Source organism: Amblyomma maculatum, chromosome 5 (assembly GCF_055883805.1).
Source record: "Amblyomma maculatum isolate TAMU_Amacu chromosome 5, ASM5588380v1, whole genome shotgun sequence".
Lineage (NCBI taxonomy): Eukaryota > Metazoa > Arthropoda > Arachnida > Ixodida > Ixodidae > Amblyomma > Amblyomma maculatum.
The window spans coordinates 115,850,329-115,865,773 of record NC_139348.1 but is presented as its reverse complement, the minus strand read 5'-3'; the positions used below and the strand labels follow the sequence as shown (position 1 = coordinate 115,865,773).

Here is a 15,445-nt window from a genome sequence, read left to right as displayed (position 1 = left end):
CTAAGGTTTAGGTATTATCAGCAGTCCCAGCAGTGCGTGTTTTATCCCCCTACGGTTTAGCGGTACCTTTTCCGGGTGTCGACAAACCTTTAAATTCCAGTTTAATAGTCTAGTTCGATTAATAGCCATTTATTTTATTTAGGTTAGCGAGTAAACCAGCTCAAACTAAAAGCATTTACTGGTTAAAACTGTGTGTGTAAAAGAGTAGAATAAAAATGTAGTATCTAATTTAATAGGTTAATGTATTTCACTTTAGCTTCTCGTGTAGACATTATTATGTTCAGATATCTCATTAGTTTGTTATAGTATCGCACGTAAATGAGTAGAATCTTAATATTTACTAACGGATGAGCATGTCTTTGACCCTCGTTATACACACGTAATTCAGGACCGTCTTTGAGCGATTCCATATAGACGGGGAAAAAAGAAAACCTGTGGTTTCAAAGCTATTTTCCTGTAAGGTTTGAAATAAAAGGAGAAATTCAGGTTTCCCTAGGGAAACTTGATTGAGTGTGCGTTTAGCTGGAATACTGAAATTGTTTTGTGTGTGTTGCAATAAAGTGTTATGTTGATATGCAGATATATAGATCTATACTTCAAAACCTACCTTCATGCGGGCTAGATCTTTAAATCAGGAATTAGGTAGATAAGGCATATCTGACCAGATATGCCTTATCTGGTACTTGAAATCAGAAATTGGGCAGATCAGGCATATACAACCAGATATGCCTCATGTATAACAGGAATTGGGCAGATATGCCTTATCTGGCCTAGATCTGTCTTAATATACCATATCTACCCAATTCCTGATATACCTGATCTGGATTTTTTTTTATAAGTCCAGATATGGCATTTCCGTAAGGGATGACTAATAAATAATTATCTACCTATCGACTTATTATCTTAATAATTAAATAATGTAATTGATTACTAATCAGTGTCAGTTGCGGAGCAGAATGCTGCACTCAGGCTTTCGCCTTTCACTACTTTAGTCGCTAAAGTCCCTCGTAATTTTTGAGAAAATTTGCCGAAAAATACAATAAAATGATATCGTCATCACCGTAAATTTGTTCTCAGTGTTTCATTAAGTACAAATGGTAATTATGTGCACACTTTTTATCACAGGAATCAGCTCGGTGCTCAAAGTGATCCTAGCAATGGAAACCGGCATAATAGCGGGCAATTTGCACTTCAACACGCCTAATCCGCACATCCCAGCGCTGTTTGACGGCAGCGTCGAAGTTGTCAGCAAATCTACACCATTCCCGGGAGGACCGGTGGGCGTCACCTCCTACGGCAGAGGAGGAAGCATTGTGCACGCCCTCCTGGAGGCCAAGCCCGGGCCTCACGTGGACAGTTTACCCCGCCAAAAACGAGAACTTCCGAGGCTTGTCCTAATGGCTGGAAGAAACGAGAAATCTATGACGGTTTGTTCGTTTTTCGTATTAAGATCGCCTGAAATTCAACGTGCTTTCAGTGCGCTTGAACCGACTAACAAGAGCACAGTTTGTCATGGTTTTGCTGAAAGCATTTTTATTTTTTTGTTCGTTAGTTTATTTGGGGAGGAAAGGAGAAGTGCAGTATCTATCTCACTTCTCGGTATACACCTACGCTTACTGTAAACTGCCTACTATTAAGGCATGTGTATCACCCGTTGAAATCCATATAGCAAACTAGCCTCGTCTTGGACCAGCAGTAAAGACACTAAATGGGAAGCCATATGTTATGACACCTTCATTAACGCTGTTGATAAGAGTTTGATAAGAGATCACGTTTTAATTTTGTTGCCACTTGCTGTTAACGGCGATCATGGGGCATGTGGGCCTTAGAAAATGCGCCGCGATAATACCTCACGCGCTGACTTGAGGACTTCTACATAAGAAGGGTAGACTTTCCAAGCTTTATGGGAATTCAAGGCCTAACTGAAACCTTTCTCACTAAGGTTTACAAGGTTTGAATTCAGTAACATTGGCACAGGAGCTTGGCGCTAATGCTGCGGAGACTGATCATGGCGAAACATAGTCATGAAATGTCATCCGTAGGACAGCGTTCAAACCTGCGCAGTCCCCTGGCGACAAGTACGCGATATTATTGAAACCATTTATTTTTTTACCAATGTCTAGGGAAACTCCCAAGGTGGAGCAGATTGGTAATAATAGAATATTTAGTCATAGAAATCCCCCAAGCGCAGCCATACAGCTACAAATGAAAGATATACAGCTTTCTCAGAAGCTTTGTAGTTATAGAAAAATTCGCCCTTGTCCGGAGATCGTGCCCGGGGTCACCGCCTTTCCGGAGCAGTCACTCTATCAACTAAGATAACCAGGACGGCCAGCAGATTAGATGGAAGAGCGAGAAATAATCAGTAACTCGAAATGGGAACAGGGTTGATAGAATATTCAGGGGAATTCACCAAGCTGGAGTAGATTTGTAACAAGGGAGTAATCCTGAGAAAGTTGTATAGCTTTATTTTGTAGCATCGCTTCTGCTATTGGGTGGATGTCTAAGAGCAATTACTCCCTCATTATATCCCCCTTATTTTGCTAGAGAGCAATCATTCAGCTTAATGATCACGCAACAGGATTTGCCTCACAGAGTAGTACTGGTGTAAACTGCAACAATGAAGGCTTATATATTGTAGTGCTTACTATTTTACGCGTCCCAGTTGATCAGATCGGTGTAAAGTGGAATAGAAAGTAAGGTTTGAGCTATTTGTATATTTTGTCTGTATACCTTCATGATCTGTACGGCGTAATTGTAGGGATGTTTAAATGCTGGGAGTCACACAATGGAATAAATCGGAAAATGTGCCCACCGAAGGTGGCCACCGCTATTTAGCTGCCTTAAATGTGCCAGCTATTTATGGCTGCATATTTAAGGCTGGACACATTTGGTCGTGAACAATCTCAGATAACAAAATGACATCCAAATAACTTATTTATATGAACTAGGAACGTCAAGAGATTACGACTCTACTTGTCAGTAGTCAACGAGCATATGGTCTTCTAATGAAAACTTATGCAATCCATGCTTACAAGGACATTGTACCATCCTTGGCGAGGGGAGCTTTCCCTCTGTCGGTCGGTTGTCCACGGTAAGAATCAAGGACTACGAACGAGGTGCGGGCGCGGGGATTTTAACGCTGCGCGCCCCACGGTAAATGATTAGTTTGAACTGAATAGCGTGCCGCTAAAAAGGCCTTCTTGCGCTCTTTTAAATGCCGTTGATATTGAGCGCGCAGGTTGCCACCTCATGTGGACTGACGAAGCTCCGCTAGCCCTGCAAGTGCTGCCCGAAGTTGGCGTCAACCTGTCAGAATACATCCATCGGCTGCAGCTTCGAATAAAATGGATGGATTGCTATTCACTGATCGAGTGTAGGAGGTCATCGCCTGCGCGATATTTTTTCAACTTTGATGAGCCCACCTTAGGATTTTCTTTATCACGCTCGCAAAATATCATCATCATCATCATCATCAGCCTGATTATACTGCAGGGCGAAGGCCTCTCCCATATCTCTCCACTTAACCCGGTTCTGTGCTAGCTGCATCCACTTGACCCCTGCGAACTTCTTAATCTCATCCGCCCACCTAACTTTCTGCCGCCCCCTGCTACGCTTTCCTTCCCTTGGAATCCAGTTTGTTACCCTCAGCGACCATCGGTTATCCTCTCTTCGCACTACATGTCCTGCCCATGTCCATTTCTTCTTCTTAATTTCCACTAGAATGTCGTTAACTTGAGTTATTTCTCTGACCCACTCTACACGCTTTCTATCTCTTAATGTTACCCCTACCATTTTTCGTTCCATAGCCCTCTGGGTTGTCCTCAACTTAATTAGAACTCTCTTGGTTAGCCTCCACGTTTCAGCCCCATAGGTGAGTACAGGCAAGATGCAACTGTTGTATACTTTCCTCTTGAGCGATACCGGTAAGCTGCTAGTCATAATCTGCGAGTGCTTGCCAAATGCGCAAAATATTGCAGAGGTTTAATGTGGCCGAATCTAGTGTAACATGCTAAAGCACTAGTTTTGCGCCTTTTTGCTGCCCACCGCTTGATGCGGCGCATGTCAGCTTCCCGCAGCTGCTGCGAACGAGCGTCAAGGCTGTCCTTTTCAAAACAGACTTAATTCACCTGGCTCATCACATGAGTTAGTTCATGCAGTTAAACCACATGAAAAATACGTAACGTTGAGGCAGGTGACGCCACAGAACCCGCCGACCAATACGTTTCTAATCACGTGACCTGCCAACGACCACCTGTCGGAGACATCCTCAAAGATCAAAAGTGGAGGATTGGATCATACATCTGTATTTTCTGATTTACCTCGTGAAGTAATGCCTTCGCTCTAAAACCCATCGGTGTAGATTCGAATAAACAATACGAGTACATACAGCTGCTAGTCTACTGCTGCGGTCATAAGATCATAAATATATCTTCCACGAAATCAGCTTGGATTTATTGAAACACTTTTACAGAGAAACTAATAAATTCGTTCTAGATGATTCCGTGGTAGCGGCTCCGTGAGGACTTGCCATTATAGATAATGTAAGTTATTGCAGATTATAGATAACGTATGATGCTACAGGTGGGAAAGCAGTAATTTATGATTACAATACACTTAGTAGTAAAGATTCAAACCAGATAGGGTCTCTTCAGTGACAAATATTCGCACTGAATATTTAGTGTCTGCGGACATTAGCTTAAAAATGGCGCATATGTGTTGGTATTTCAGACCACTGATCTTAAGCACCAGGTGATAACAGCGAATGCGACGGCGTCGCCGCCATCGACAGCCCGAACGTGCGCAGTGGGTGAAAAAGAACTAGTGCGGGACCAATTGGAAGATTAAATGTAGGAAAAACGAGGAGCCCGTGAGGAGGAAATTAGAGGAGGATGGTACGGTGGTTGCACGCCAAGGTAACGCTCGCCGTCGCCTTCTCGCTGATGACGTCATCGGCAAGGTATCCCATGAGGACAGTGCAAGAAGTGGACTCTGCGGAAGTGACTGCCACCAGTTGCTCAGGAATGGCTCCGTAGTGGTACGAGGTCCTTTTACTAAGTTTTAGTTTCTTGCACATCGTGCACGCCGCCATCCGAATATCTATGAAGAGACTGGAAACAGCGCTGAATTAGCCATGAGGCGGAAGTGTTTCTTTGGCTCCTGCTGCAAAACGGAAGTCGTCGTCAGATTGTAATTATAGAGCATTGTGTTTGTAATTAAATTTTGTTCCTTTCATTTACTCCTTCCCATTAAACATGCGATCCTTCATTCTTTCGCCTCCCTTGCAGAGATCACTGGACCGTTTGCTTGCGGAAGGGCCCTACCCCGACTCAGCGTACGCCCTCCTCAACAAAGTGGGGCAGCCGAGCATAAAGCAGTTTCCGTATCGCGCCTTCGCCCTGGTGCCTGTAGACGACTTCGGCAAGACGGCCGTTAAGGTAGTCGAGCAGTCATCACCGGAGAGGAGGCCACTGTGGTTCTCCTTCTCAGGTCTTGGCTGTCAGTGGAGCGGCATGGCCCGGGATATGATGCAGTTTGATTTATTTGCGAGCTCCCTAAAGAAAAGTCACGATGTGGTCGAAGAGTTTGGCATCGACCTGATTGGCCTTGTGACTAGCCGAGAAGTTACCAGTCAGACCAAGGCGTCCACGTTTGTAAGCATCACTGCTATTCAGGTGCGTGCGTCCTCTTCGAACGTTCTTTTGAAACTATAAGAGCGGATTTCGAAACGATGCAACGAGGTTCTTAAAGAGAGAATTCTTTTGTCAGTTTATTTCACCAGTGGTCGAGAAATCAGTTTAGAACAAATATTATAAGGCAGCTGAATACATTCTTTAGGAGCACTGAGTAAAATACAAATGACGCGTTGTATGTGATTCATTCTTAGGACTGGCAAGGGTGGCACACACGACATACAGAAATCGTAATACATGTTAGGTAAGAGACTCGTGGAAGCAGTTTTGGGTGCGTTGACTGACACAGTGCTCCGTCAAAGAACTTTCGTTCAAAAAACGAGAACCCTTTTGGAAGTGCAGCACATTAGGAAGCTCAGGCGGAGAAAGAGGAGCACTTTAATGTACCTACGTATCCTTAACTGAAGAGACAATTAAAATCTCCATCAAGAAAATTTGAACTACATCGTTTCTTGCTTTTGTCGACAGGTAGCGTTGGTGGACATACTTCGGAGTATAAACATCTCTCCAGACGGCATTGTTGGCCACTCGTTTGGGGAGATTGCTGGCGCCTACGCGGATGGATGCTTAAACCTTCAGCAGGCCGTCCTTTGCGCGTATTGGCGAGGTCGCTGTCTCGAGCTGGCTGACCTGCCTGAGGGAGGAATGGCTGCTGTTGGTTAGTGTCCTGCTTTTCTAGTGTCATACTAACTTCTCACAGACGCCACAGAACGGAATGGCGTTTGAACACATCGAGCCCATAGCTTTGTGTTCAACTGTTGTTGGCGCTCTTTCACTATTTGCTAAAGAATTCTCGAGAAGGTAGCTGTCATGAAATGATGCCATCATACTAGTCCCGTGTCTATTGGCCAGAAGACGGCAAATCCTCTTGTTGAAAGGTTGGCGAGCATTCGGATGCTTCTCTGCAACCTTTCCTCGTCATGCTTCCTGTTCTGCAAGAATCTCATGTCCCTGTCCTCTTTCTCCCAATACTACCCTTGAAAGATCGAGCTTTTCATGTGTCATCTATGACCCATCGGCCTTATAAATGTCAATGATCGTGACATGAGAGACAACGTTGAAACTTATCTGATCGGAGGTATTAGATAATCTTCAGAAAATAAACCCGATCGTTTTCATGCTTCATTGATTCCCCATATATATTTAATTATTATCCTGATCGTATTGATTGACATAGGTTGCTGGCGGGCACTTTTCAATCATTTTTCATTAAAATGTCTGTTCTGCAGAAAATTCTGTTTTTTCGGCGTTGTGAGTGAAATAGCACAGCTTGGCTCTGACAGGTGGTAGTGACAGGTGACGTGGCCCTGCACTGATGTGTCCGCCGGTTGTGTGATGTCACGAAGGCACATCCCATGGCAGGAGCTGCCTTCTCGGGTTGGCTTTTACATGGGAGATCGGGGCGGGAACCAAACCAAATCAAATACAGTACACCTAGGTCACGCAGGCGCGTTAGTATGCAGCTTGATTACATTGCTGAAAAAATGGCTGCGGTTCAAACGGGCTGGTTTACAGAGCGTTAAGCATAGTCGGGCACGGTTTGCTGTGTTTAACTCCTCCTTGGCTTCCTGTGAACTTCAAGCACACCACAGTCAGGTCTAGACGACACGAATGTGTCGAGGGCATTTGGAAGGGAAGCTCTCAGGAGACGAGCCAGATAGGTAGCGGTTGCTATGGAGGGAAAGGGCGGGCAGGGAACTGCAAGGCTGTGTGGAATTGGGTCATGCATTGTGATATATTTGTGGCAATATGTATTCGCACAAATAAATTTTGGCAGGTACGTGAAGAAGAACAAAAAGAATCAAGAGTAGGTGCACGAACTAGAAAAAACGAAAAAACCAGCGGCGCCGGCTTGTCGCACCGCGTTTGAGGTCAAATCCTAGTGTCAGTTGACCTTCACGGATGTCAACAGCACAGCTAATGCTTTAAAATTCAATATGAATTTTATAAAGAATTCGCTTTACTTATTTGCTCTGCAGAGGGGACAGGCATGAAGCCGAGTGGAGCAGGCTCGTCCTGTATGAATTGGCAGGCCTAGTTTCTCGGGAAAAAATCTACTCCGGGTTAGATAAAGAGGTTTAGAACTGTAATATACCCCGATTGCATGATAATAGGAAAATAATTGTGCAGGGAAAGAAATTTGCGTGCGCGCGACAACTCGAATCACTATCATTTGCAACGCGGGCTTAGGCTACTGTCGTCATTGCAGGGCTCACATGGGAAGAAGCTCAAGCACGGTGCTCCGAAGGCATTGAAGCTGTGTGCCACAACGCGGTGGACTCGGTCACCGTATCCGGACCAGCACAGACCGTGGCTAACTTGGTCGAGCAGCTAACGGCTGAGAGCATATTCGCTCGGAAAGTGGACAGCATGAACGTTGCTTTCCACAGCAGCCACATAAGCAGCGTTGGGCCAGCACTACGGGAAGCGTACAAAAAGGCGAGAATGAAGCCTTTCAAACAGTGTCCTTTTCTAGGTAGATTATCTACAACCATTACAACCCGCACCTTCAGCTTAGTTGTTGCCTTGTCCGGTGCCTGATGTTTGGAAACATTTTTTTTTTCAGAGCAATGTTTAGCATCCATCTCCCTTCATCTCTAATTGAAGCCAGACATTCGCCTAGCCTAAGGGCAATAGGTAAAAGGCCAATTTACAAATTGAGTTTGTTCTTAGGAGTCCATAATGTTTGGACAAATTTTTGTTTCGTGAAAGTGTGAGGCAGCTTCTAATCAGCATAGCAGAGCAGTTCGTCCAGTTCGGGAATGACTGTGATTTAGTAAGAATACTCCACTTAGCATTGAATAGATACTTCAAGTAGCATAGTGCTATGGTAACAAGCCCTACACAAATACACAGGTTTTTATTTTGCTACAGAGGTTGTGCTGCTGATCTTATGCCGACAACTAACGACGTCTGAACAATCGCAATACAAACGCAGTTGAAAGGGTTCACCAGCCATCGCACCAGGTGTTTTCATCGTGATGATATGGCGTGTAAATCGATACCCATTACATGTAGATGTCTTTCGTGGCCAGGAGCTAATCTCAACTGTGCACAAAGCTCGATCAGTTCATCCACAGTGCATCTAACTACTGAAACGAATGACTGCTTTTTAACAACCTAATTTTCCTGTGGGCAAAAATGCAGCAATATAGTCAATACAGAAAAGATAGGTATAGCATGTATGTATGATGATTCGTTTTGGCTTCTTAGGGAAAGCAATACGCCTTGATTGCGCATTAGGAAGCTGCATACCTCTCGGTGCGTTCAGATACCATCGAAACACATTGTAGCTCCCCTTTCTTTCACAAAGAATGCGACAGAGGAACAGTGTTATTGTGTACTTTTGTGCACCTAATCTTCAAACCTGGCTTGAACGTAATGCAGGTGATTCCAGATCCCAAGCCCCGCAGCAAGCGTTGGGTCAGCTCGTCCGTTCCGGAGAGTCTCTGGAACGAGCCTGCCTATCAGCAGTGCTCCGGCGACTACTTCGTGAACAACTTTCTCTATCCTGTTCTCTTCCATGAAGCTCTGCAACACGTGCCACGAGATGCCATCGTGGTTGAGATTGCGCCCCATTCTTACCTGCAGGTAGGCGGGACCTGGACGGAAGTTCGCGACTCATTCACAAACAGACAGAATGGATTTTCTAAATGTAGTGATTCGACTGAGTAGTGTCGTCCTGTGAAAAAATACATTATGCTTTCTTCATGAACCATTTTCATCAAAGGTTTTGGAAATTCCGAGAGCGTTTGCACGATTCTGCTTATTCGTACGCGAAATTTGTATGAAAATATTGGTCTCGTCATATTCCCAGTATAATCATCGCTTTGTGACCAGAATTTTTAACGTTGCTGTTAGGAAGGTGCGGGAGAAATAGGGATAGGAATTTTCAAGGGCGAGCAATCATTTACTAACACGTCTCTCAGTTTCTCTCAATGGTTTCAAGAAAAGCAGGACGAAATATCATTATTATAAAAAAGTTTTATTGTACAACACTTTTGGTATAGATCGATGCGTTCAAAATGGGTATCGCACAATTAAAGAAAGCAATTCAAAATAAAGAATCATAAAACCAGGCCAGGTGTGAAAAATTGGGCAAGGTCAATTTGTAGCGAATTCTCGAAACGCCGATTTCATCACATTGAGCGGCGCTAAAAAATGTTTCATACTGAAGGATCTGCTTCGTAGAGTACCTGTCTCTTGGTTTATTTACAAATACTGTTGACTTAAATAAGGGGCATTGGATGGTTGCAACACTATGCAGACATTTATTATTCCCCTTTTCATTTGATAGGCACGAGCACGCCGTTGTTAAAGCTCGATTGTTGAGCCAAACTCTGCTTTGGGAAATATTGAACGAAGGCTCGGTAATATTCTGCGACCTTTGTCGCCTGTTCTATTAAGCTTAAGGGCGCATCTGGACTCACGGTCAGCGTTTCTGTTAGGAATCTGTGTTTTGTGATACTGGCGCTTAAAATAATAATAATAAATTATAAGCTCTATCAGCTAACCATTAAATCAGCATAATTATCATCTTTGTTCTTTTATTTCTTTTTATTTTTAGATATCTGCATACAATTACGGCATTACGGCAATCAGGTGGGAGTACGAACATAAAAGCAATTAAAAAAAAAACGGATGACAACGTGGTGAAATGGGAATATTTTTGCATATTACAGCGTTCCGACTATCCTAAGCAAACGTTTCTGCAGATAAAGGGGACGATGCAAACTAGTCTAGGAAGCAGAAGCAACCAACGGAATAGCGACAAACGCTCAGGCGAGGAAAATGAGCGCTCCAAAGTAGGCAATATAGTAAGAGCATGAAAACTATTTTCTCGTTTCATTTCTGAAATTTATGTCATTCACTCGTCGTTTTAATTCCTGAGCCGGCGACGGAGTTCGGTGGCTCGCTACTAGATACAGCGTCACGACCGGGCCAATGAATATAATATTAGAAAAATTGGCAAAGAGAACAATGATTTCTCACGCCAATGGAACAGAAAGATTTTATTCTGATCCGACCCTTTTTTTGTTTATGGCTCGAAAATTTGAAATTGGAAGGTAATGGCAAGCACTGCTTGCTGGCTGTGAGTCCTGGCATCAAGATTGCCAAGCACCATGTGAAAAGAAGCAGGAGATATCAAAATATATAACTGGTGTTCTATTTTATAAGAACGCTGATTGTGCTATTTAAGAAGTGTTTTACTTTACATTTTCACTCATCTTTTCTTCCTATAGCCGATCCTGCGGCGTGGTGTCGGCGCTCGGGCCACTTGCTTCGGACTCATGAAGAAAGATGTGGACAACCTCTCCTTCTTCTTGAGCTCACTGGGGAAGCTGCACACCCTGGGTGTTCAGATGGACCTGTCCCCCCTCTACCCGCCAGTCCCGTGGCCCGTGCCTCGAGGGACACCCAGCATCGGACACCTCGTCGCCTGGGACCACTCGCAACGCTGGGGAGTCGTCAACTGGAAGGACTGTATTAACGTGCCGGAGGGACGTGACCTGTTTGTGGGTGTTACCAAAAATGAACTGGTAAGCTCATTCATTGCAACATACCTATTCTTCCCACTGCGCTGGCTCAGTTGTAGTGCGCTAAATGGCTCAATCCAAGGACATGGGATTGAATCCTGGCCGCAGTTACCAGTTTTCTTTGGAGGCGAAAAGCAAGGTGCCCCTGTCAGATGTCATTGGACGTTTAGTCGCAGGTGGTCCAAATTTCAGGAGTCTCCCAATCTGTGGCCCTCATTGTCGGAGTGAATTTACAATATTAATCCTATAAACCATTATGGCTGTTCTTGTTAGTATCAGTCTACTATTGTCCTCCGCGATTTATGGGAAATGCTAGTTATAACAGGGTTGCATATGTAAACCAAGGACGAAAGGAAAGATAAGGAAAAAAACTCGAATATAAGTGGAATACGATGGTTAAGTTTACTTGGTTCAGGCGATTTTTACAGGGGATTATAAAGCAAGCCCTCATTGTTCTGGCTTGTCAAGAATCTCTTCTTCTACAACTGCTAATGCTGATGTGAGCTCCGGGCAAACGCCGGTCACGATGGTCAAGTTTAGGTTCTGCAAAGTTAGGACAACATTTGTTTCCTATAGAACCTTATATTGGGTTTCTGCAAATTTATTGTTTCCGAATTCAGGGAACCAAGAATCCTATACAACATGTAACATGGGCCGTGCACCAATGGTCGTGGCTTATTTTTTTTTATGAAAATAAAAACTATAAAGAGAACAATGAGGAAAAAGCAAGAAATTACAACGCGAGTGCAACTCTCAAAAATAGTTGGTCAAAATCATGCACCCTGGAAAATTTCTCGTTTGTAGCTTGAAACTACACGAGCCAATCAGCCAAACTAACAACAAGCAGATTTTAGTCAGAGCCTGCGAATGCATGGTCCTGCTTCTTTGCTTCTTTCCAGAATGATGCTGGCACCCGTAAAGAGGTTGAAGATGCAACAGACGACACCACATCGGACAAGAAGCCGGAGGAGGCGCTCGTTGAAGTCGTGGCCCGAATTCTTGGTCAGTCACAACTCTTTCCGAATGTTATGTAACTGCAATATCCGTACGCTCTAACAACTTTGTACTATTAGAATGTTTTGTGATGCCAGTGCGCGTTAAAGAACTCCAGCTGGTCGACATTTCTTAATATTCACATTGCAGCGCCTCTAATATAGCCCTTTATCGTTTCGGGACGTTAAACCCACTAAGCGAAACCACACTTTAGGCCTAGTCAGTATAATTACTCGTGCGAGACCATGGGAGTCGACATGAAGCTGCTTATTGCTATTGTAAGCTGCTTTTAACGCGGTAGCGTTAAGGAGCTCGTGTCGCAGAAAAGCCGGTGTCGTCGGCGTCGTTGGCCGTGAGCGATAAATCCCGGCATGCACTTCATAAATAAAAAGCAACTTGGGAGGGAGACCACTCAGCCACAAGTTCGATGCTTGAAAGCGGTACAAAAGCGCTTCTAGTGAATGCGGTGTTGCTTAGAAACGTGCCGTAGAACGTTATACTGCGGTGTATATAGGTAATTATGAGCATGTTACTTACAGAAGTCGCAGTTACACGAGTAGCGAAGTACGTTTCCGCTGCATTTCTTCTGCGCTCTGCGCACATGCAGAGCCATCTTGCGGCAAACACAGAAGAACCCCTCCTCGCAATGTGGGGCGCTGCCCCGACACGTGGCGCGCCACTCGCCCCTGACGTTTCGCCGTGCACCCTCACGGGTTGTAAAATCAAGCGTCTTTCCTTTCTTTAGATCACTATCTTCGCTCACCCGCTTCTCCCCTTCGGGCCGCGCGGGTACTGGTGCGAGGATGCCCCAATACCCTTGCGTTTAATTAAAGTTTTCTCGACGAGGTGCAATAACGCTTTCGCGTTCCACTCTTGCAGGCGAAGCTTAAGCGTCCTCCAAATTTTGTAAATGTTCAGAAAGTGTAATTATAAATACCATGCTTAGGGAACGTAGCGGTTAACTGATTCACAACTTTCGAAGACTGCTGCCATCGTAATGCAACTAAGGGCCTTCGAGTGCAAGCGATTCGACAGAAGGTCATTTCTAACTACTTCTATTAGACGCAATCTATGCCTTTTTAGTACACTTATTGTGTATTGTTGTGCTTCCATGTTTTAATCAACGCTTTTTTCTCCAAATTAATTACAGGCTTCGAAGACGCATCGAAGTTAAACCCAAGCACGAGCCTCGTCGATCTCGGCATGGACTCAGCGATGGGCGTTGAAATCTTGCACGCTATCGAGCGAATTTGCGGCGTAGTGCTGTGCATACACGACGTTCGGCGCTTAACCATCAACGCCCTGCAAGAGATGAGCGGCCGCGCCAGTATTACACAAGCTGGCTGAAAACTATGATACAGGTTCAAGCGAGAGGCATTACCGTGCACTCCCTTGCCTCTGTGTGCAAACGTATGCCTCGATCACCTCTTCGCAAAACAGATGTAGCCATACTTCGGCAGAATCCAATGAGGAAGCATTTTTAAGCCAAAACGCTCTCTCGTTAATGATTGCAAGTAAAAAAGAACGTGGCATTGAGAAAAGTGATTTGAACTCACGTAGTCTATGGCCTGCTCGAAAGGCCGGTTTATTAAATGAGTGAAAATGGGGAAACTGTACATTTCGTGGGATTCTAAAAATCGGATACTGCCGCATGGGATTCGTGCAACGGAAGCAGCTAACCGTTTCATGAGCTGCATAAAAAGTAATATACAACGCAGCAATGCCTTACTTAACAGAGAGTATATTGAAATCAGCTGCATCCCCCCCGCCCCTCCGCCTCCCCAATCACCTAGAACTAATGATCCCCTAGCTAGTCTCGAGCTCCGATACGTAAGAGAAGTAAAATGCAGTGATGAACAATTGGTTAGCACTATAGTGTACTCTTAGGATCAATGTTTATGACAGACAGGGTGCGTATTGTCACCAGCGTTCCCGTTTGCTTTACTCCCCGTGATAGGAACGTTGTTTCTGTTGATGGATGTAATTATACTTTCGATGATCATTCTTGATGTTGCACAGTTTACTCTGAGCTTTGTAAATAACCTTACTTACTTATTTGCACGGAGACGGAATGCATTTTATCACTGGTGATGAGTTTCAAAAATATTACATATAAGAGTATTTTAGGTGCAGCAGATAGAATAACACTTACTTCCACCACCACAACCGCCCGAGCAATGCCTAGGCAAATAAAATCATCAGCTAAACCTTTATATCGGCCATTTGGGGACGAAATCAGCGGTACGATTTTTTCCCTCCTACAGATTAATCCGTTGTAGGAATTGCATACGCGCTATAAAGTGTTCTGATCAAAAGCACGGAACTGTGCAAAAAAGGCTATCACGGATTTGTTTGGTTATTTCGAGAAGAGTTTATGCATTTATGAAACAATAAAGCTTATCTCTCATATGGTGTGTTATCAACATTCGCTAAATAATTCATCACGATTCCGTTAACGCGGCTTACTTTGCACGGAGACGGAATGCATTTTATCACTGGTGATGAGTTTCAAAAATATTACATATAAGAGTATTTTAGGTGCAGCAGATAGAATAACACTTACTTCCACCACCACAACCGCCCGAGCAATGCCTAGGCAAATAAAATCATATGCAAAAAAGAGACGTAAACCTAGTGACGACATCTAGCTATTTAAAAGAATACAAGATACAAACTACTAGAGCAAGTATACTTGCCTTCAAATGACATGCAATGCTAGAAATAGTCTCTTTAATTTATTCCAGACTGCCATATAAAAATTTTAAATTAATAACATACCAACACGAAGCTCACACCCAATCTCACCAGTCGTGCCCCGTTCTGAGTCTTTGCAGGCAGTAGAGCGTAGCTGAGGTGGCTTTGACGGACTGCATCGTGAATGTATCTCTAAAGCTGTACGTGATGGATTACAGCCTCAACCTCAACTTGGTTACTGAAGCAAAGTCAGGCATAGCAAAAGGCAGCACAACCAGTCGGTATCGGTAAAAGTGCAAAACACGACAGCAATGGCTTCTTATTTAGCTGAAGCGAGCTGCTTTGGCTTGGAAGGAGGTCGCCATGTTTTCACACTAAGTACGCAAAAGCCGCGACGCTAACTTCTGGGAACTCCTCGCATACGCTAAGGCTATTTCTACGTTAACGTTCAACGCGTGCACACATTAGGCCCGTTGTTCCGATAAGCATGCGATCACGCAAAGCCCGCTCTTTTAAAACTCTCTATTG

The 15,445-nt window shown here is 44.2% G+C and overlaps 1 protein-coding gene across 1 annotated transcript in view; it reads left to right on the top strand.

The window, feature by feature from the left end:
- The window catches only part of LOC146189284 (fatty acid synthase-like), a 29,195-nt gene extending 15,625 nt beyond the window's left edge, over window positions 1-13,570 (top strand). Inside the window, exons 6-13 of the mRNA XM_084605226.1 lie at window positions 1,126-1,427; window positions 5,289-5,675; window positions 6,162-6,351; window positions 7,903-8,132; window positions 9,081-9,284; window positions 10,937-11,233; window positions 12,130-12,232; window positions 13,374-13,570. Coding sequence (XP_084461352.1) covers window positions 1,126-1,427; window positions 5,289-5,675; window positions 6,162-6,351; window positions 7,903-8,132; window positions 9,081-9,284; window positions 10,937-11,233; window positions 12,130-12,232; window positions 13,374-13,570 — 1,910 coding nt within the window. The remainder of the gene's footprint in view (window positions 1-1,125; window positions 1,428-5,288; window positions 5,676-6,161; window positions 6,352-7,902; window positions 8,133-9,080; window positions 9,285-10,936; window positions 11,234-12,129; window positions 12,233-13,373) is intronic.
- The last annotated feature ends 1,875 nt before the right edge of the window (window positions 13,571-15,445 follow it).